Source organism: Magallana gigas, chromosome 5, assembly GCF_963853765.1.
Source record: "Magallana gigas chromosome 5, xbMagGiga1.1, whole genome shotgun sequence".
Lineage (NCBI taxonomy): Eukaryota > Metazoa > Mollusca > Bivalvia > Ostreida > Ostreidae > Magallana > Magallana gigas.
The window spans coordinates 48,427,061-48,447,403 of NC_088857.1; the positions used below are offsets into that span (position 1 = coordinate 48,427,061).

The window sequence follows — 20,343 nt, forward strand, 5'->3', positions numbered from 1 at the left end:
GAAATTGGTATTGATAAATATTAACACTCTCAGTATGCATTGTCAAAAACAGAACAATTGGAAAATTAAAGCGCAGATCGAAAATGGACAAAAAATGTTTGGTCTATCTGTTAACATACATTAAATTTTTATGTTATATTGATCATTTAAAACGACAATACAATAAAAAAAATTGTGCTTGCTGTCCGCAAAAATGTTATTTGGTATAAATTCACAGACATTTCATACATACAGTCAACTGAAGAAATCGTGGAATTAGAATTTATATATTCATGCAAGAGCAATTAAAATTGATCGATTTCAACTTAGTCCGAAGATTTACCTAAAATAAAAATGAACATCAAAATTAACCCGATTATATTTAATTTAATAAGTTTCCATTACACTCATCTGAAATAAAACTATATACAGAACAGCAAAATCTATTTCGTTGATTGTTGAAGACATGGCGTTCCGGGAAATTATCAACAATATTGTTGTATTATGAGTGTGATGAAGGATAATTCCACAAATGGTTCTAATTTTTGGTGAAGCTTTAAAGAGTACAAGAAAAGTCTGTACTCTTTCTCCCACCACTTTCCTCTCCAGATGAAATATATCTTACAAATATCCTCTCGCCGTACGCGGTAGTATTTGTACTATTATCCACCATGCAATGGTTACAACAACCATCTCGCCGACTTATGTACTGTAGAAATAGCGGTTTTTGTAAAAAAAACACATAAAGAAGATCATTCTTGGATAAAACATAATTTATTAAGTATTCTATTATTTAAGTCAATTATCACAGCATATTTCGTATTTCAGAAGGGACAAATCCCGCTTTCTTCTACCATATCTAAAAAAAAAAATGAAAAATAAATGTCCAAGCATTTATGTAAAGCCTGTCAAGTCACAGATTGAATCTGGGGCGAGAAAAAATATTAGTGGTTTTGTATGTTGCTTCTTTGAGTGATGTATACGAAAAGACTTGCACACTTTTGTTATAAGTCAGTTGTTAGTAGTACTTACTTCATGAGTTCGTAGTACTGACAGTCGACAGTAGGACAGACGTTCCGGCGGCTCAGACTGGCGATGATAGAAGGCAGCGTCAAATCAGCCATGTACCGCTTATGCAACCTGAAAACAGCTTTTCTTTTTAATACAAAAAAATTATTATTAAAATTTCTTCATTTTTTAAGACTTGAAAATTGCGATTTTAAGATGATAACTAAATATGATTAACCATAAAAAGGGGATATCATTTTTTTTGGGAAAGCGCGGCAAAAAATAAGTGTATAAAAGTTGTTTCTATCTTTGCATTTCTTCAATAAGAGAAATATTGAAAAAATATATTAAAACACAAATTCACAAATGACATTTCGAAAAAAACTCATAAATAATTTAAAATTTATTTAGTTACTGACCTATGTTTAATGACGTCATCTTGAGCAAATGTGTGAAGGATAAATATCGTCATCGCTATGATAACAATCCTAAGTTTCATGTCTACGCAGACTGAAAAAAAAATGAAATATAATAAATTTACATCAAACAAAGTTCAAGCAAATAAATGCCAATAGAGTTCGGATTTGTTAATATATTCAGTTTTTACGCGGCTAATTCAATTATATAAAGTAGTTTCTCCCCTTAACATTGTTGGGTCTAAATACACGAGGTTTATCACAAATACATGTAGATAAAAGTAAAGTTTAAATGAACGTATCCAAAATTGGTCAAAACAATTAATAAGAGAATTAAAACCTCATGCAAAATATGAAATCAACCATAGATACCTAGTTGATTCAACAGGAATTTAAGAAAAATCAACAATCTTATTTTTGAAATTTGTTTTGCAAAATGTAATAAGACTATATAAAAACATCCTAGAATTCATTAACTAGCCTTTCTGTACTATAGAAGCGATAACTAGAAAACTTCTCTTACCTCAGCACTTCTTGTGTGGTTGACGTTCTAGTGTAAATGACATTTATACAGAATGGATATCGACGCAAAGAGTTTATAATAATGAACTGTAAAAAGGGGGGGGGGGGTCAAATTACATGTCACCGACCACTGCTGTCCCACATCGGTTAACGTTTCTTATTTGATCTGGTTGACATTCATTAAAAGGTGAACACAATTCTTAATCTACGTCAATGAATTTATCTTCATTAAGAAATCTATCCAAAAAAACCCCACAAAACACTATGTAGTACGAGGATTGACGAGATTTGAGCGAGATTACGATTGACGAGAATTGGCGAAAATTTAACGCTGCCCCCTTTCCCAGAATATCAAGATCATTTAAGTTCTTTGCGAGATTAGATTTAGGTTTGGTAGAGGATGGCAACTCTATAAAACGGCATTCAGGACGATCTTGAGATATTGTTATAAAAATTGCTTGTTGTTGGTGAAAAAAGAAAATAATTTGTTTGTTTATCTCAGAACGATTGGTGAAAGTTCTTCATTTCATTAACCAATCAATACTACCATAATCCTCACAAAATTTTGTTGACGACATACCTTCTCAAATTGCAGGTTGTTGATTCTTTGAAAAAAATATTATTTCCGTTGGTGATAAAGTCAGTTGTTCACGCATGCAAATTGCTCTATTGTCAACGGTCAAACTGGTTATGGATTTATCTTGTTTATAGACAATTAACTGGTTAGGAATTTCTTAATACCCGGTACATGTACATAGAGGATAAAGTGTCCATCTGAGGATGTGAATATACATATCAATATGCATTTGGGTTCATACATGCAATGCTGAGGGAGACAACTCTCTTTCTGATATTAATGACTAGTAGCATTATTCCTTAATATACGCTAGACGTCCATTGCTAAATAATATGATAAAATGAGTGAAGAATCAGAATATTAATTGATAACATATAAAGGGAACTTTTTAAAAAATATTTACATAGATCTTGTAAATTAAGAAGAAATTTTTATTGACCAACGAAAAAAAATTACAATAATTTCTATCCAGATTTTCCCTTAGTAGATCGTTCATAATCCCACTGATATTTATCCAAAATATGAAATTTTTCAGCAGTGTACAAAAAAGAGGAATTTTTTTAAAAAAAGTGTGTTAGAATGAGAAGATGAAGAATTAAGTTTTTTTTTCTTGGCTAAAAATGTAAATATGTCACATTTTTAAGTAGAATAAAATTACTCATTGTCTAAATTGCAACAACAAAATAGTTTTTCTTGATTTGTACAATTCATTAAAACTCAAAAAATATTTTGTTGCAATAAATCAGCTGCTCCTTTTTATTAATAAAAATAATTATGAATAAGAATCTTACGTTTCGCTGACAGTGTAATACAATATCTCCAAAGGCGAGGGCGTTGACACGAGAAAGCCGATTGAATGGGATTATCTCGATAATCTCTGGCTGGAGGAGGTCAATGCAGTTTACATGTTGCGGATAGAATCTCTGCAGTCATTGTTACGCGCTAGAAAGGCATCAGAGAAACCATTACGTTGCTAATGACGAAAGATAAAAGGATTAATAATTTACTGTTGATGGATATTAATTATAACAGTATTCAACTTATAGTCTCAATAACGGTACAAGGTTATTTCAAGAATTGTTATTGATCTTTATTTAGTGTTTGCATTCGAGATGAATTTATGTGATGATCATCATATACTTTCAAAAAAATGATAAAAATCATAAAAAAAATCAAAAATCGTAAAAGTGACATTATGTACCAAAACTTTGTTTAACTTGTATTGCCAATTTGTACCGTTCTTATTAATCACAAATATAAATGGACAAATAAAAACGATTCTTATAATTATAGATTGTGTTTACGTAGATTTTCATGATTAAGAGCATGTTCTGTATAATGCGTCACTGCTTTGTTAGGACTGAATTGTCACTAAACATCAAGCTTCACCGTCACCAACATTTTCAGATCCCTCAACTCGATAATTTCTCAACTCAGTCCTTTCAGGAAAAGTGCATAAATTTGAGGTCATATTTCAGACTAGAGGCTGAGTATTGACTTGAGGAAAGTTGGTGACAGCGGGACCAGATTTACATCACTACCCGGCAATATATCAACAATAATTAATTATTTGCAAATTTTGAGACAAAGACACACATTCCAACGGGGTTTGTTTTTATTTTAGATGAATCATTGCATAAATGTTAGAAAATGTGAGCAAATAATTGATAGGGTATTACATGTAATATCTAATTTAAGATGAAGGGCCGTGTTGTGACAATTTGACAGAATACCAGTTAAGGGGTCACGGTTAAGGGTCAGTAAAGACTCAAGTATAGAATAGCAAACGCGCTGGCAGAAAAAATAAAAAAGGAATCAATCAATCCAAAGTCAATGCCTTTGTAAACTCTGTACCGTGTACAGTCTGAATCATAACTGGGCAAAGTTTGAATATTCAACTTCTACTGATACTGATATATGACGCCAAAATCTATCAATTTTGTCCTCGACGTCGGTATCATTATGACGTCATCAGAATTGTTACGTTTATACCTGAAACGCCAAAGCTTCAATGTATTTGTTTCATAGCGACCTTGGAAACACTGTACATGACTCTATTTTTGGAGAAACAACAGCACAATTGGTCCTAACGAGCAAACAATTTTCAGAATGCACAGAGCATATCAACCTCTGACACCTGCAAACAACATCTACCTGAGGCAAAGGTGGGATCAAGAATTCTATGAAGAACACAGAAAAAAGATTTCTCTTGGTTGGTACTTATCATGAAAACAAAACGAGATGAATAACGTTATACAGCCAAAGTTTTAATATTGTGAAACTGTCATGTTAAATTTTTAAAAGATTGAATCAATTTGTTTTACGCGTACTGGCAATGCTATTTACTCACAACTTTTATCTACTATGGTTATATTTCGGAGATGAGCAATTTTGTGATCCGTGATTTTTTTTAAAGCCAAATCAGTGATAGATAATAAGCCGCCAAAGACTTACATGCATCTTCATATCAAACTCAAGAAGTTACAGGTAAGTTCTTAAACAATGCCCGGATCAATCTTCTTTGTTTATCATTCTACGTTTACATAAAAAGACATAACACAAAATCTTCTACTGTAGATGGAGGGAGAACGCCTCGCCATTGTTGAGAGAGATAATAGAATATTGTTGGAGAAAATGGCGTTTATCATGAGAACAGGCGGAAGTGTCGATAACCGGAAGGAGGATTATATGCAAAAAAGGTACACTTTTTGAAATAATATTTTTATATTTACGTGCATTGTACGTACATGTATGTCTGTTTTCATTGCAAATTTGTTTTCGCTTTTTCAGCCTGAATAAAACTAAAAGGCAACGAGAACTTTTAAGAATTACCCATGAAAATTTCGCCATATTAAAAAGGTTGACGGCCAAAGAACCGCATTACCATCACATGCGCTGGCAGGATGAATGGAATGTGAGTAGAGTTTATCATGTACATACTACATATTACCATCCTGTAAATTTACAACGGTCATTAATATAGAGAATGGTAAATATTTAAAAGAAATTATTATAGTATTGAGAATAGAGTGTCAGTGATCAATTTTTGTGCACGTAGTCCTGGAAACTTTGTCTGAAAACGTTTAATGGTCGACGAAGGTCCATGTACACTGGCGTAGTGTCCTCTCTCATCTCTCTCGCTCGAAGCAACGAAGCGTGAAATCGGACTCTATGAAGAGGCATCACAAGGGGTATTTTTATGGGGACATTTTATGGGGTATTTTTTCGATTTAATTTTTTGCGATTAAGACTTGATCGCAGAGTTTCGCAAAAAATAGCACCCCGTAGAAAAATCCAGTTATACGGTAAATCATTACATGCCATTGAAGTTAAATAATAAAAAAAATTACATATCTCATAAGATTGGCATCCTAATTTTTGTTTGTTTGTTTTTGTTTTTTAGGTTTTGTTATTGTTATTCTTTTTTTTAGTTTTGGGTTTTTTTTTGGGGGGGGGGAGGTGGTAGGTTTCAAGAGCTCAATAAAAGCTCTCTTGTACTTTTAGATCAATCAGCGGTACATGATGAACATCTCTAAATTCCCCCTTTACTGGAAGAACAAGCATCTTGTTCCGTACGAGGTCCATAAAGAAAAGATAGCCGAAGCAAATAGACGCATCAGGAATCAGGTAAACGTTGTGGAATCGCTGAGAAACTGACCTATCCATTCGTAGAAAAATGAATTGCCTGCAATTAAGCAAACTTGAAAAACATTATCCACCTCCCGTATGGATTAAATAATGAATTTATACCACTTGTTACAGCAAGAGCAGCAAATGAATGACAAAGGATCGAAACCGGAAGTGAGCGGCTCTAAAGCGAACGGCACCGTGTCCCCCCAGTCCGGTCTCCTAAGCCCCCAGATCCGTATCCAGTCCCCCTCCTCTGATCATGTGGAAGATTAGAAATTTTTTTTATATCTTAAAAAAACAAGAGCTACACTATTAAGCTCTTGCGTTTCTTTGGAAATTGTAACCAAGATTGAAGTTATTAGTTGTTTATTCATACGTCTATTTTCGTATTTTATGCTATTTAAAATCTTTTAGAGAATTTTTTATATATACATTGTAATTTTTTCCAGTTATTCAAATTCAGAAATTCAGTCAATGAACAGTTTAACTATAGTATTAACTTATTTGTTGAAACTTTCACAGTCGTCGATTTATGAACATTATTCAAAGGATAGATAACATATAAACTCACTCTCTATCAACCCGGAAATTCATACATCGTTTACCGCATGAGAGAGGGTCGAAGTTTTATATTGTGGTTGTGATACTACATTTGTAGTATATTGGCAAAGGCTACCGCTTTCGTCACATTTTGCTTCAACATTTTGATATTTCATTAATGCATTTCTTAATGTCAAAACCAGAAATTGGGATAGAAGAAGTAAAAAAAAAAGGTTTTTAAACGCCCCCTTTGTCGCGTTTGGTTAAAAGCACGGCTAAAATTCAAATAACCTACCGGAATTGCGCATTGCGAACGACATTGAAACAACGGATGATAATGTAAATCAAAGTACTGAGGTACTGAAAGCCACGCTCTTTTGGTGTGTCTTTATGCATATTGTGTAGTAAAGACTGGAGATCTCTCTCTCTCTCTCTCTCTCTCCCTCTCTCTCTCTCTCATGCTTTTAATGTTGACAAAGCGTCAGAGAGCGACCAAATTTTGTAAGCGGCTATAAACAAAAGTATGTCTGTCTAGTAGGAAAAAAAGTTCAACGGTTGATGCCTTGAATTTTGCAACAAGCGTTATATATTCAATCCCCATTTCGCGCAGCAAAGTAGTTCATAAAAATTCATGCGCATTGTATGTGTCCAAAATGCATAATATTGTTTTTAAAGTACGTTATTAATAAGAAAACTAAAAAAGATAGATAATTCTCTCGAATTTAAAAAAAGAAACAAAATGCCAGCACCTTTGAAAAATATGGCTCTTTGTGTAACTATTTGGTATAGCGGAAGCTTTTACTTTGACGCTGTTTGGTTTTCAATTTACTTTTGAAGTTGTGCTATCTATAGTAACATAAGCGATTTGCCTGCCTACAGCAAGCACAGACTGCTTTCAGCAGAGCCCAGCTAAAAAGCGTGGTGTGTTCCCAAAACTTCTAAATGGATATTTTAAAAAACAATTTCTCGTAATGAAAAATTGTTAATAATGATTTTGTTCGATCGTGGGAAAGACAATGAACTTCGCTGAAAAATATGAGTATCTAAGAAGAAAATTGACTAAATGTGACGAAAATAGTAACTTGGCTCAGAGTAAAACGGTCTAAAGATAAAATAATATTAAATAAAAGATGATAAGCTATTATATTTTGGCACAAACAATCTATTGCGATTCCTTGCTGCAATAGAAAACAATTAAAAATCACTTTACGGAGTGTACATGTACAAGTAAAAATATATATAAATATATCTAGATATATTATCTACCACTTCATATAATCATACCTCAGTTTTTTTCATTAGTACACAAAAACTCGACTTTAAAAGAATTAATTGCATGCGCGGCTTGCAACCAAGGGGAGCCGACAAACTGCGATATGATACAAAGGTTTTAATATGTAAGGTAAGGAGCGTATGGGTTAATGGAAGGACGGTTTGATTATATACAGGTCTAACATACTTATTGTCCCAAAATTGTTTGTTATCACAGATAAAATATGTACAAAAATTGCATATAATCATGAAGACAATAACCTCCCAATCTGGCAAAATGCGGTAGTGATTAAGTAAAGTGTATGTCACTTTTGCATTGGGTTAAATTCTATTTGAACGGTAATTGCAGCCCTAAAGCAGCTTCGTGTTCACGAGCCTTCATTCGAAGTGACGTAATACTTCCGGTGCGTTGAGATGGATCGGTAAACGTGGATCCGTATCTTCCAAATATGGACATTGTGGCCGCATAAGTGAGAGGATTTAGTCCATAAAAAGGAAATGTGGAAGGAAAGTAGGACACAGATGATTTACTGGTCAAATTAAGGGGTGTGACATCCTCATCGTCACTGACCGGTTCCTTCTTTGCCGCGTCGTACATTTTTGGCATTGGTACCTTAAAACAAAATGAAAATACGTGTATAAATGAAATGAATAAATATAAGTAACAGATCACGAAAAAAATAATGTATTACCTGCATTGGCAAAGGAGGCATGTCCATTCGAGGAGTTGTGGTTTTAGGGGCGGGTACATAATTTCCCGGTATTTCCTTCAAATCCTGAAGGCCTCCAAAATTCCCTAGCTTCTCATATTTTCTCCATTTTGCTCTTCGATTTTGAAACCAAATCTGGTAAAATTGAAACTCAAATTTACTCTACAGTTTAAAGAGAATAGTGATGATAAAGATCATCAAAATGCATTCATAAAAGCACGTAAACCGGAAACTTTATACACATAGTTATAAAAATAAGGATGGTATGATGTGTATAGTTCACTTCATTTGCACTCGAATTATGCAGACAGAGCTGGTCACGAGCAGTGGTTTTCCCATGGATTGTTTCGGGTTAAAACCACTAACCTGTACACGAGCCTCGGGGAGACCGGTTTTCTGCGAGAGTTCCTCTCTGGAATTGACATCCGGATAATGAGTCAACCGGAACACGTTTTCCAGACACCTAAGTTGATCAGCCGTGAACGTGGTCCGGAACCGTCTTTTCTTGTGCGAATCCATGCTCAGTTCAGCATCCGGTGAATTCAACTTCCGTTTAAGTGTTGTTCCGGATATGACGAATGAATCTGAGGACGAGCATGGGGAATTTGGTGGTGAACTGCTTCCTGGCTGTGATTCCTCTGTTAAAGAAAAAAAGATATGTTAATCTACACAAGTCGCTTAAAACCTTTGAGAATAAATTGTTTAAGTACAAAATAATAAAACTCAAAAATTATTTGTATTTATGGCATACATGTAAAAAGAAAATACTGCCTCTTCATGTTATCAACTACAAAACGGAGGCACGTGCGCGTTTGTGTAATTTAATCACACTAATTAAAGAAATAAATGTTTTATGGAACAAAGGAATGTCATTGAATTGTTATTGAATATGCCAATATCAACTTTGAAGTATCCTTCCTTAAATTTAGAGATAGCAATTTTGATCAAATTGATCTCGCACCTACTCGAAACATGACAGTGCTTGGGAAACAATATGGTACGGTTCAAAGACGTGTTTACACGGCGATGAAAACCCTTTCCCTGGCAACAGAAAAGACGCTGTTTGCTGAGTTGAAAATAAATACCTTGTTGGTTAAGAAATATTGCAACAATCGTCTTTTGAAGCTGCGATGACATATCGCAGAATTTACAGATTATGCCGAGTGGAGAGGAAGGTTGTAATTTTCATTTGCTGTATCCAGCATTGTAATGTATCAAGTCGTGGTGGTAATTGTTAAATAATCACGTCTGAAGAAAATGTAATTTATAAAATTTCCTTGGATTGAGTTTTTTTTAGCCTTTTTTCTGAATCATGCTTTTACAGTGTGTGTATTATGATTTTTGTAGGTTTTTTTTTCAGGGGAGGGGAGTAGGGGTTCGGTTTTTAAAATTCGTTCTTTTTTGGCAGTGACATTCAAATATTTTCAGAAACCAATAGTTCCGTCTTTTGCTTCATAGTATTATGAATACAAATAGTACTATTAATTTGTATCACTCTACATATTTCCACTTCTACAAAAGATTTGCTCTTCAAAGGTCAACAACACGTGCATTGTAAATATTCACGTAAACAACCCGACCATAATTCAAAAATGTAACTTCCTCTTATCTCAATATTAAACCAATTATATTTTGGTCCAATATTTCAAATAACGTTTAAATTTTATTGATGACAATTTAGTGTCGTAAAATACATCTGATTGAGCGTATTCGGGTCAAATGGACATAATCGAATTAGATAAGTATAAGTCTCTATCATCTCTTGACTTTGAAGACCTCATAATTTATAGACCAACCCCTCGTGCCTGGCCAGAAAAAAGCACATTTTCTCAACATCTTTTATTTGGTATATTCTTACCCTGGATCAAAACAAACCCCCCTCTTATTAAACTTTTTTGAACCATGTTTGATAAAATTAACACTCTAAATCCTCAATTACCCAATAAAATTGGCTCTTGTTTGATACCCCGGCGTGAACAAACGATAGCTTCAATTTTAAGCGACATAAATTACAATATTTCAAACATGTTCATGTAGTCCGCTCTTGTACTTTGTGGTGAGAGGGTCAGTCGTAATTTATAATTTTGATAAGAATTTCCAGAGCTGTTTTTTACGGCGATGATTCAAACAGAGAAAAAGGAGGCAATATCTCTAACCACAAGGGGATCATTCGTTGTGTTGTCAGCCGGTACTAATGGTAGTTTATTACAGCTGAGAGCCTAGAACTGGAGCGACATTCCCACGGATGTCTATGGATTTGGTGTTCACGTTCGATTCATTGATATTAACGAGTTTGTTCGACTGTTTCTAGAAAGAATGAAGTTTTGTTATATTAAAATATATTGATATTTCAATTGACCGCCCTCAATGTTTTAATTTTGTTATGCGAACATTTCTGGCTCGCGGGCCTCATACCAATAGCTTTTTGGTCATTGGTAGATGGGGAGAGTGCATGCATTATTTACGTACATTTATGATATTTTTTATCTTCTGAATTATAAAGTTACAGTTTTATTTAAAATATAAAGTCATATTATCGACCGTTAAAAATTCTTGATGAACTATTAAAACATAGTTATTTCAAAATTGAATTTTACAAAATAATGTGCATATCAACTCATCACTTTTAATCTAATGATTAAATATTATACTCTGCATTTGGACGAGATGCTATCCTTCTTAACCCCGTCATTAGGAAATACCCTGTAGATATCGATTTCATAATGTAAAATCAGTGATCGAGACTAATTTTAACGAATTTATTGTGGGAAAGTAGCATGTTGTCAGCTAATTGGTGGGACATATAGTAACGATCTAGCGCTTTATCAATGTAATAACGCGGCTTGGATATTGTATACAACCTTTATGGCAAAAGGAGAATTATTCATTTTTATGAGAAAAAATCACATGGGACCCGGGAAACATTTTTAATGATGATTTTTTATGAGTAATGTAGAACTTTTCTTTTTAATTAAAATAAATCGCATGGGACTCAGGAAGCATTTTAATGGTGAATTGTTATGAGCAAAATAGATCAAGATGAAAGACTAATGTAAGATCTCAGAATATAAAAAAACCTGAATGTAAATGGTACAATTTGTATAATCTTAAAGATTAATTTCTAAGCAAATATGTCTTCACATAATCTAATGTAAAGAAAAAAATATTGACTTTATAATACAATATATATAATGTTTCATTTCATGGTGAAATTTGCAAATTAAGCACATAGGAAAACTGCGGGAAAAAGTACAATATATTTGTATTGTATGGCCTTGTTAAAATATCAACAAATCCGATCAATTGTACAATATTTTACTCAGTAATCAATAAAAAGAGGGAAAATTAAAACTTATTATTTGAAATATTAAGATCGACAAATTCATTTTATTATTATTTGAGTTAAGTTCAAATAAATACTTAAAGCCTTACCCAGTAATGTATCCATGTCTGTGGACTTCATTTTCTTGCTTTCGTCGACTTGATTGGGACCTGTCTCGTCACTATTTGTTTCCGCTTTCTCTGATCTCAGTATTGCGTCTATGGAATGAATTGTCACTCGTCGGGAAGCATTAAGGGTAGATGTTTTGTCGTCATTCATATCCGGTAAATATTTTGTAAAGTTATAGACAGTTTTCTAATCTATTGAAATGATACTCGGTTCAATACAACCCAAAGTACCCAAAGAATGGCAAAGATTAACGGATGTGTCAATGTTCATGTATCGATTGTTTAAATATGATAATAGAAAAGGCCATAAATCTTCCCCTTGTCAACTCCCTCTGAAGTTTCTATTTCATGTATTGGTCGGTTAAAGTACTTTAATCGTTAGCACTACATGATTGACACATCGAGATCCCATGCTGTCTAAAGGTAAATCTTTTTGGAGAGTCGGCTGAGGTTTCTTTAGTTTTATTTTTCAAGTAAAATTTAAACCTTGCTTTGAAAATTGAAAGTACTATATATTATATTATTATATTTCTACTTTACTCTATCATATGTTTAATATTTATTTTTAATTTTGTGTAAAGTGATGTGATATTTGTTTTAAAAAGTTTCTACATGATTGTAAAATTGAACAGAAATACTTTTAATATACATAATAAAATTGATATTTATTTTTTAATTTGTCTTATTGAAGATTTATATTCTAAGTATGATAAGTGATAACGCATTGATATAATTATTTGGATATAAAAATATATTTGATATATGTAGTATAGTGTAGTGTACTACAAATTAAGAAATTAAAAAAAAAAGATGGTAAAAAGATCTTCGACACAGATAAATGTAGTGTAAATACACAACTGCGATACTTTTACTATTTATGGATAAATGTTTTTTTTAGACAATTCTATGATAAATAATGGAGTATATACGTCTAAAAATCTTTATATGTAGCTTTTTTTTCCCGTGCAAATGGCCAAAATATTAGATGATTCTTTTTGTGTGAATTATTTTAAATGTTACTAAATGTTACAGAATCTTGATTTTGGTAAATGTAGAATTTTAATGGCCATTCTATTGACTTCATAAACTCATAGTAAATTCTGTTTTAGATACTCAAGACGAACCTATTGGAACTCAAAGCAGTCTTTGACATATGCCACAACTGTCTGAAAGTATTGTCACCGAAAGCTAATCATACGAGATGTTATTAAGAATCAACTACCTAGACTAACGTTGATTGCATAATGCCAAGCGCCAGTTTTTGGTATTTCATGAAGAATCAACATTTGAAATTTAAAGGATTAGTCTGTTTTCTGATCTTTGGATACGGCCTACTGAATATTGATATAACAATTAAAAACATATGCGCCTAGTAGCTGGGGAGAAATTTTAGAGGTTAAAAGGGAAATGCCACAGGAGGGAATATACGGGTATTTAGAATTGTTCTTGATTAATTTATTTTATCTTACTTTTCAGTTACTTTAACCAATGTTTCTATCTTAAATCTTGTTTATTTTTCATTATCAAAAATACAATGCTGATACTGAAAGACAAACTGAATGAAAACATGTTCTTGAGGCAACAATATGACAAATCAAAGAAATGGTGTTTAAAGATTGTCGAATAATTACAATTCGAATCAAAGTTCTGATAACCAAGTCAACCATTCAACGAAAGTTCAAAAATCGTAACCAAATTACAGCCCGGTTTCTATTTCTAGATGAAAATTGGCGGAAAGGGTGGGGATGGAAAAAAAAGTTTCAGAAATGTACAAATTATTTTGGTTTATTTAAACCTAAGACAGGAACTCCTTGTTCTCTCCAAATGTCAGCTTAACAGGTTTTCACATAGTCGTTAAATCTCGATGGGGCAATCCTTCATTATGCAAGACAACGAAAAGGGCTGTTGTTGTTTGGCTAGGTGGCTGAAAACCAATCAATGTGCTTTTCAGTAAATTATCTTATTTAGCAAAATTTCCTCGAAGATCTTGTATCCCAGCCTGTGCGTCAAAACTTACTATAGGCTGATATTTTATAGTTTAAGTTCACGGTAATCAGTGGGTCAAAGCATCCATCATTAAACACAGTTCTCAATCTAATTGGTTGACCCGGCTCCATTTTATTGCTCGTGTGGTCATCTAGCATCATATTACAAACTTAATCGTACATATGTTTCAACAAATTGTGTAGGGTCGCAAGAGCAAGAGTAAATTAATTGATTTAGTCATCAGAAACTGACTGTTCCGAAGTCAAGATCTACATGACATAAATAGCGAAAGAGAACAAAAAAGATTAAGGATGTGAATTTGGGCGCTTTTGAAAACTATAATATATGTGAAATTAATTTTTTTTTCCAGTGTAGATTTGCATTAACTCCTCTTTTTGTAGTTATTTGGCTATATAATTGTTTTAGCGAAAGTGCATATTTCATCGAAATTGCACATGCATGAACGAGAGAAGAAACAAATTGCTGTCTATTGAGTAATCTTTAATTTCATTTCATTTCAATTCTGCAATTTTTTTATATAAGTAAGGAACTAAAAAAAATCTCTAGTTTATATTATCATAAATTTTTTCCGTAAAATTATAATTGCATTCACAAATTTTCTTTATCATTTTTTTTTTTTTTTTTTTTTTTTTTTTTTTTTTTTTTTTTTTTACAATTTTCCTGTTTGATTTCGGTTAAAAAACAAAGAACTGTTTGTGAAAATAACATTTTGTTTGGAAACCTATTTCAGAGCTTTCTACCCTAAATTCCTTAGAAACACGAGTTGTGTTCAATAATTTATAAATGCAACGACTCGCATCAGATCATCTGATATTTAAGAAAAAAAAATCAAGAAAACACGTGCTGTTTGTGAGAGACGTGTAGAAAAGGGGGGGTTGTCGCGTTTTTGAAATATATTGTACATGTATAAATGTCATCAAAAACATATGCAGAAAATGTCGGTCGCCATCATAATATATTAGATGGATGACATGTATCATAAACATACTGTGGAATCATTAGAATTCGTGGTGGTTCAATTTTCGTGGTATTCGTGGGTGACCCTCCCCACGAATTTAAATCCTCAACGAAAACAATTTTAGAAAGAGTTATCTTTGTTGCTGAAACAGTAAACCGACGCATCCACGAAATTACGTCACCACAAATGAGCAAAAAAAGTCATAATCCACGAAAATTGGCCCCATGAATTTAAATGATTCCACAATGTTATTCAAAAATCGGACATTACCTACATTTTTTTAATCGACAGCTAGAATAACAAAACACAAGACAAAACAAACCAGTTTGGCACTAAAGCTTGGGTCAGCCAAGGAAAAGAAGGTAAATATTACAAGAAAATGAGTTAGATTATTTTGATTAAAAGTAAGTAATTCAGAAAGGACTCGGTCGCTTAGCCCATTCCGTCTTGTTTAAATCACTTTTGAAATATTTCATGCTTTCCCAAGTACTTGTATTTGCAGGGTCTGTAACTGTGTTTCCCATGTGTATGAAAACGGCATCAATACTCATTGATCCGTGATGTCCTTGTCTGCGTCATCAAATCAGGATTACAAAATGTGTACTTGACTTCTATAATTGATTCCTTTCAATGACGCAATTTATTGCTTTCACAATTTTGCAATGGAATGAGGCAACTCATTAGCCTTAGACTTTATTGGGTATAAAGCCCCATTTAATAGAAATTGGACTAAAGGTATTCTACAAACAACTATGCTTCTTGCAAAATTTTGCTAATTTTTTACTTTCGCCGTGATCTATTTATTCACAGCTTTTATTCATTTAATCATTTATAAATGTATTAATTAAAATTTGACCGAAGTCTTCGAGTTTTTTATTGGCCTTCCTTTATTATCAAAGATGTTACTTTCTCAAGTGTTTGTTTGGTTTTTATTGAGATATTTTACATGCTATCCCCGTATTATCTTGAAACTTTGAACTCAGAGTAAGATGTCTGTTGCTTCGCTGTACGTGAAGCTTGTTTCTGGGGTCCTTTGTATCACAATACCCACTTGTTCAATCAGCAGTAAAGCGTTCGTTTCTCCTCAGTTTCCAGTGGCGTCGGAAGCAAATTGAAAAGGGGGGGGGGGCTAGACTAATTATCCAGAAATCTTTTGTTTCCCAGATTATGAAATTCCTACTATGATTCCAACTTTCAATATCACTATTAATATTTCAATCTTGATAGGTATATTCAGGAGCAATTTTGTTTGCTGCGAGAAAAAGTGGGGGGCTGAACCCTCTCCGATGCTATGTTCCTAATGGTTAGGTCTAACTTTGCAAAAATATTGGGGGGGGGGGGGGGGGGGGGGGTTAAACCCCCCCCCCCCCCCCCCCCCCCCGGTTCCGACGCCTTTGGTTTCTATTCGGTAACTCAAGGAATTAAAATATAAAGTAAATCTACCAAATTTAGGTTATGTTGAAAACTGATGAATTTAGAAAATATATCCAGCTTTGAAAAGAATTTTAAAAGCAAAACATTGAATGACCATGCACAATGTAAGAGACAAAATAGTCCACCATGTACTGTTTTCTTTGTTTAAAATATTGGTGCCTAAATATATGGCATGGTTAACCACATCTAATAAAAATTAACTTAATATTCTACAATCAACTTTGTTTTGTTTCATGACACGTAAAGTACTTCCCAGATATGTTTTATGCGACCTGAAGATGTGAAAAGCAAACGGTTGAGTTGCAATAAGTTTCGATAATTTGAATTTTATTCCAGAATCATGACAATAGTATTTGAATATAAACCAAGAAATCTAAGCAAGTCAAACAGAAAATGAAGTACTGCCGATCCCTTATCTGATTCTGCTCCAAAATAATATAACTTTGTTTTATTTTCTCCATAAATCCATTCTTAACAGATTGGTATATAAAAGATAAAAAACCGTCATATATTTGTCAGAGCAAGCATTTATTTTCACTCCAAAAGCTCTCCTACCTCGCAAGGATCTTTGGGAGAATGGCTACTTCAGAGAGTTAATACACACTTAAATTTGAGGCAATTTAAGCGTAATTTGCCGGTTATTCCTACACTTTATCTAGCGAACAGACAACTCAATAGACCCTGTATGTTAAACAAATAAATCCCCAGCATTATTTATGGGGTATATTTTAAAAGTCAATGGGAACATATCGGCGTTAGCCTAACTTTCATATATATTCATTAAACAGGTATTTGGCTCTGTTATGAGCAGTTGAAGAACTGGGTTTACGACTTGTAGATAGCAAGCGTGTTTTAATTCATGATAAAGAGCATATTTGTTTTCGTTTAAGGGTGCGAATAGTGGTTCTAAATTTGAGCTAAGGTGTGAAAGGGAAAAAAGTATATATTTGCCAAAATCTTCAGTCTATAGTTTAACCTGTAATTTACAACCCTAGGATTAAATTGTCCCCAGGTGTTAAAAGATCAAACTCGATATTTGACACTTTGTACTTACTTTCATCTGCACAAAACTCAGTTGTTTTATATTTGAGGGGAAAATTCACACGACATTCAAAATGAACTGCTTTTGGAGATATCATAATAATTGGTTGATGTCCGAAACTCTTTTGTTCTTTTAAACTACTCACATTTCGCCTCTATTATTTTTCCCCACCTAACCTCTCCCTTGCTTTGTTATTTGGTATGTGTATAAATAGAATCTGCTGACCAGTATCAAGTCTTGCCCCTGTTTATGTACAGTAGAGACATTTATATCTTTTTAAAAAGGACATTAGGAATTAAAACTAAGTCTATCTTGAATATAAAAGGTTGATATTGCAAAAGCAGATCCTTTAAATGTGGACAATTGAACATATAAAATGTATCCTTTACAATGAACTGATAACCTCAATTCATTTTATTCAATATTGACACCGAGTATTATTAATTTCAACAGGGAAGTCCATGTGAATAGAAAGGAAATAAATCAAGACCAATTAAAATTCGTCTAGCCACAATATAAATCAATAAACTAGAGATAGGCTTGAAAAGAACAAAGTGAGAACTGTCCCTCCCTCCCTCAGTAGTTACACACTGGTCTCACCCTGGCCGGATTCGAGGGGTGCAGGTGTATAAAGACGAGTTCAGGCTTCTGTATTTTTACACAAATATTCCTTTATGACCCTCTCGGGTCGCACCTTTTATGGTCCTTTACTGTAATGATCTTTGCACACCTGAGTCAACCTGTTCAAGGACAACTGGGGTGGGGATGGGGGGTAGTCACATCATTCAATGAATCTTAATACATTTTTTGATTTTTCTGTAAATCTAGCCAGTTGGAACTAACCCAATGAACGAGATCACTCTCAAAATTATTATCTGAAAATTCTTCTTCGGTATTTCACATTATGTTCAATTTGTATAATTCAGCATGTGTATTAAAAGAATTGAATATTTTTCCTAACCATGATCAAATTCTTATGAATGATATTCATCAAAGAAACCTGGAACGAATAAAATTGCCAATAATTGAAAAGATAAGCAAATGATCTTGTCTTATTCAGAGTTTGGCATTTTGAGTATTCCTTTGCTTTGGTTATCAAAATGGAGGATATCAAATAATTTGAAAATCAAAATCCACAAATATTACAGACAATCTACAAAGTTATCAGTGATAGAAAACCAATTAGAGGTTGCGCGGTGAGCTAACTGTGTTCCTGTTGACATAACACGTGATAATGTGGAGGACAGGGACTGGCCATCCATCTTAATTATCACCAGGGCCGAACTCTCGATATCTCTCGCCCCGACATCTCGTTGTGCGTTATCTTGTCACTAGCACCCCTTCTACATCTAAGACAGTTTTACAATATTTCTGATTTACATAGGTCGCATTTACGTGTGTACTGACAAAACTGAAGGCTGATTAATGTTGATGCATCTAAATCTGTTTTATTTTTATCATAATATATGGAATGCTAACACGAAAAGCCAACAACACTTTTCTTATTCTTTTAATTCTACGGAACTTACATGTTTTACAAGTGTCCGCAGGACTGCTCTAATTTATCTGTGATTTCACGTATCAGCCCGAGTTACTGTGACCAAAATGAATCATTTGTTTTAAATGGCGTTTGAAATGAATCAGCCGTTTTCAAAATTTCAAAAGATCAACCTAAATAAAAATAACTTAGTCTTAAATAGGCCATAAATCGGATAAAATTTCGAGAGGCATTAATCGTTACTACAGAATCCCGATTTAACATGCATTATAGACAATCGAGTAAGCAGCTCCCCCCAATAAACCCATATTTCCTCGACCCCGGGGTCGGGGGTAATAATCACATCACAGTTGCACAGAAGAGAGACTCGGAAGAAATTGTTATTTTTTGTTTGTACAATTTATTGTTCCTTGCTATTAATTTATGCGTACGTCAACTGAAAGTTTTTATGGTCCTTAGAATATCGTTAAATTTTAATGTACTACACCCCTTTACATAATATATCAATTACCCATCGGTTTTAAATGGTGGTTTCTAGGGAAAATGAAGAAACACTTGGAGCAGGCATAGTTCGGAGTTTCGCTCCCCGTTGGTGCCAGCCAACATTGGAGAGGGCGGGTAGTTTAACCGTGTCCTGATAACTGTGTGACAGAAGAAATATCTGGAATTTTAAATTTGTTTTCCATGATAAACTTCTTTATCTAACTAATTACGATTTAATGGTTGAAAGTGATTTAACATATCGTTCAACATTGAATTATCATTGAATAATTACAGTAAAACCACGATAACTCGTTTTAGTGCTGAGTTCAGTATTTAAACAACAGTGATGTTTTAACCATATCCGATCCTTCACAATAATAAATTTTTGTAATCTTCAATATCCGAAAATTATTTTAAATTTGTTAATATCTTTTATTTGGCTTTTGCGTTGGACAATGTGTAATGATTTATAATAGCGTTTGATACAATAAAGTTTACTTCAACAACAATAGGTGTTTTGAATCATTCGAATGATTTAATGGTTGAAAGTGATTTAACATATCGTTCAACATTGAATTATCATTGAATAATTACAGTAAAACCACGATAACTCGCAGGTTTGTGAGGAACAATTTTAATGAATGACGTAATTCTTTTTAATTTTGATAGTTAATTAGATTTTTACCCGTATTTGTAATTTTTGTAGATATTGCAATGGGAAACTGAAAAGACCTCATTTTTGCTTTGTCACTTTGTCAACGACAACGGTCGGACTCGTACTTCAGCCAAACCTGCGACAGAGAGTTCCACGTAATGG

The 20,343-nt window shown here is 33.3% G+C and overlaps 2 protein-coding genes and 2 long non-coding RNA genes across 5 annotated transcripts; 2 read left to right on the forward strand and 2 right to left on the reverse strand.

Moving 5' to 3' along the window:
- Window positions 1–734: 734 nt before the first annotated feature.
- Window positions 735–3,473, reverse strand: LOC105319719 (uncharacterized). Of its 2 annotated transcripts, none has more exons than XR_004599478.2 (4): window positions 3,294–3,473; window positions 1,407–1,497; window positions 1,012–1,119; window positions 735–838 (listed from the first exon to the last, which is right to left on the reverse strand). It is a non-coding gene; the product is annotated as an uncharacterized lncRNA (long non-coding RNA). The 2 variants fall into 2 exon arrangements; XR_898674.4 differs by lacking the exon at window positions 3,294–3,473 and adding an exon at window positions 1,927–2,184.
- Window positions 3,474–4,514: 1,041 nt separating this feature from the next.
- On the forward strand, window positions 4,515–6,552 carry LOC105319720 (sperm axonemal maintenance protein CFAP97D1). Its single transcript, XM_011417361.4, has 6 exons — window positions 4,515–4,714; window positions 4,919–4,989; window positions 5,080–5,201; window positions 5,293–5,416; window positions 6,007–6,129; window positions 6,265–6,552. Exons 1-6 carry the CDS (start codon window positions 4,612–4,614, stop codon window positions 6,403–6,405), a joined length of 684 nt encoding a protein of 227 aa, XP_011415663.1. The 5' UTR covers window positions 4,515–4,611; the 3' UTR covers window positions 6,406–6,552.
- Window positions 6,553–7,796: 1,244 nt separating this feature from the next.
- Window positions 7,797–12,409, reverse strand: LOC105319721 (dorsal root ganglia homeobox protein). The gene is made up of 4 exons (XM_011417362.4): window positions 12,087–12,409; window positions 9,021–9,292; window positions 8,637–8,789; window positions 7,797–8,557 (listed from the first exon to the last, which is right to left on the reverse strand). Exons 1-4 carry the CDS (start codon window positions 12,253–12,255, stop codon window positions 8,273–8,275), a joined length of 879 nt encoding a protein of 292 aa, XP_011415664.1. The 5' UTR covers window positions 12,256–12,409; the 3' UTR covers window positions 7,797–8,272.
- A 311-nt stretch (window positions 12,410–12,720) lies between these two features.
- On the forward strand, window positions 12,721–16,289 carry LOC109617565 (uncharacterized). Its single transcript, XR_002198645.3, has 3 exons — window positions 12,721–13,534; window positions 15,361–15,431; window positions 15,572–16,289. It is a non-coding gene; the product is annotated as an uncharacterized lncRNA (long non-coding RNA).
- The last annotated feature ends 4,054 nt before the right edge of the window (window positions 16,290–20,343 follow it).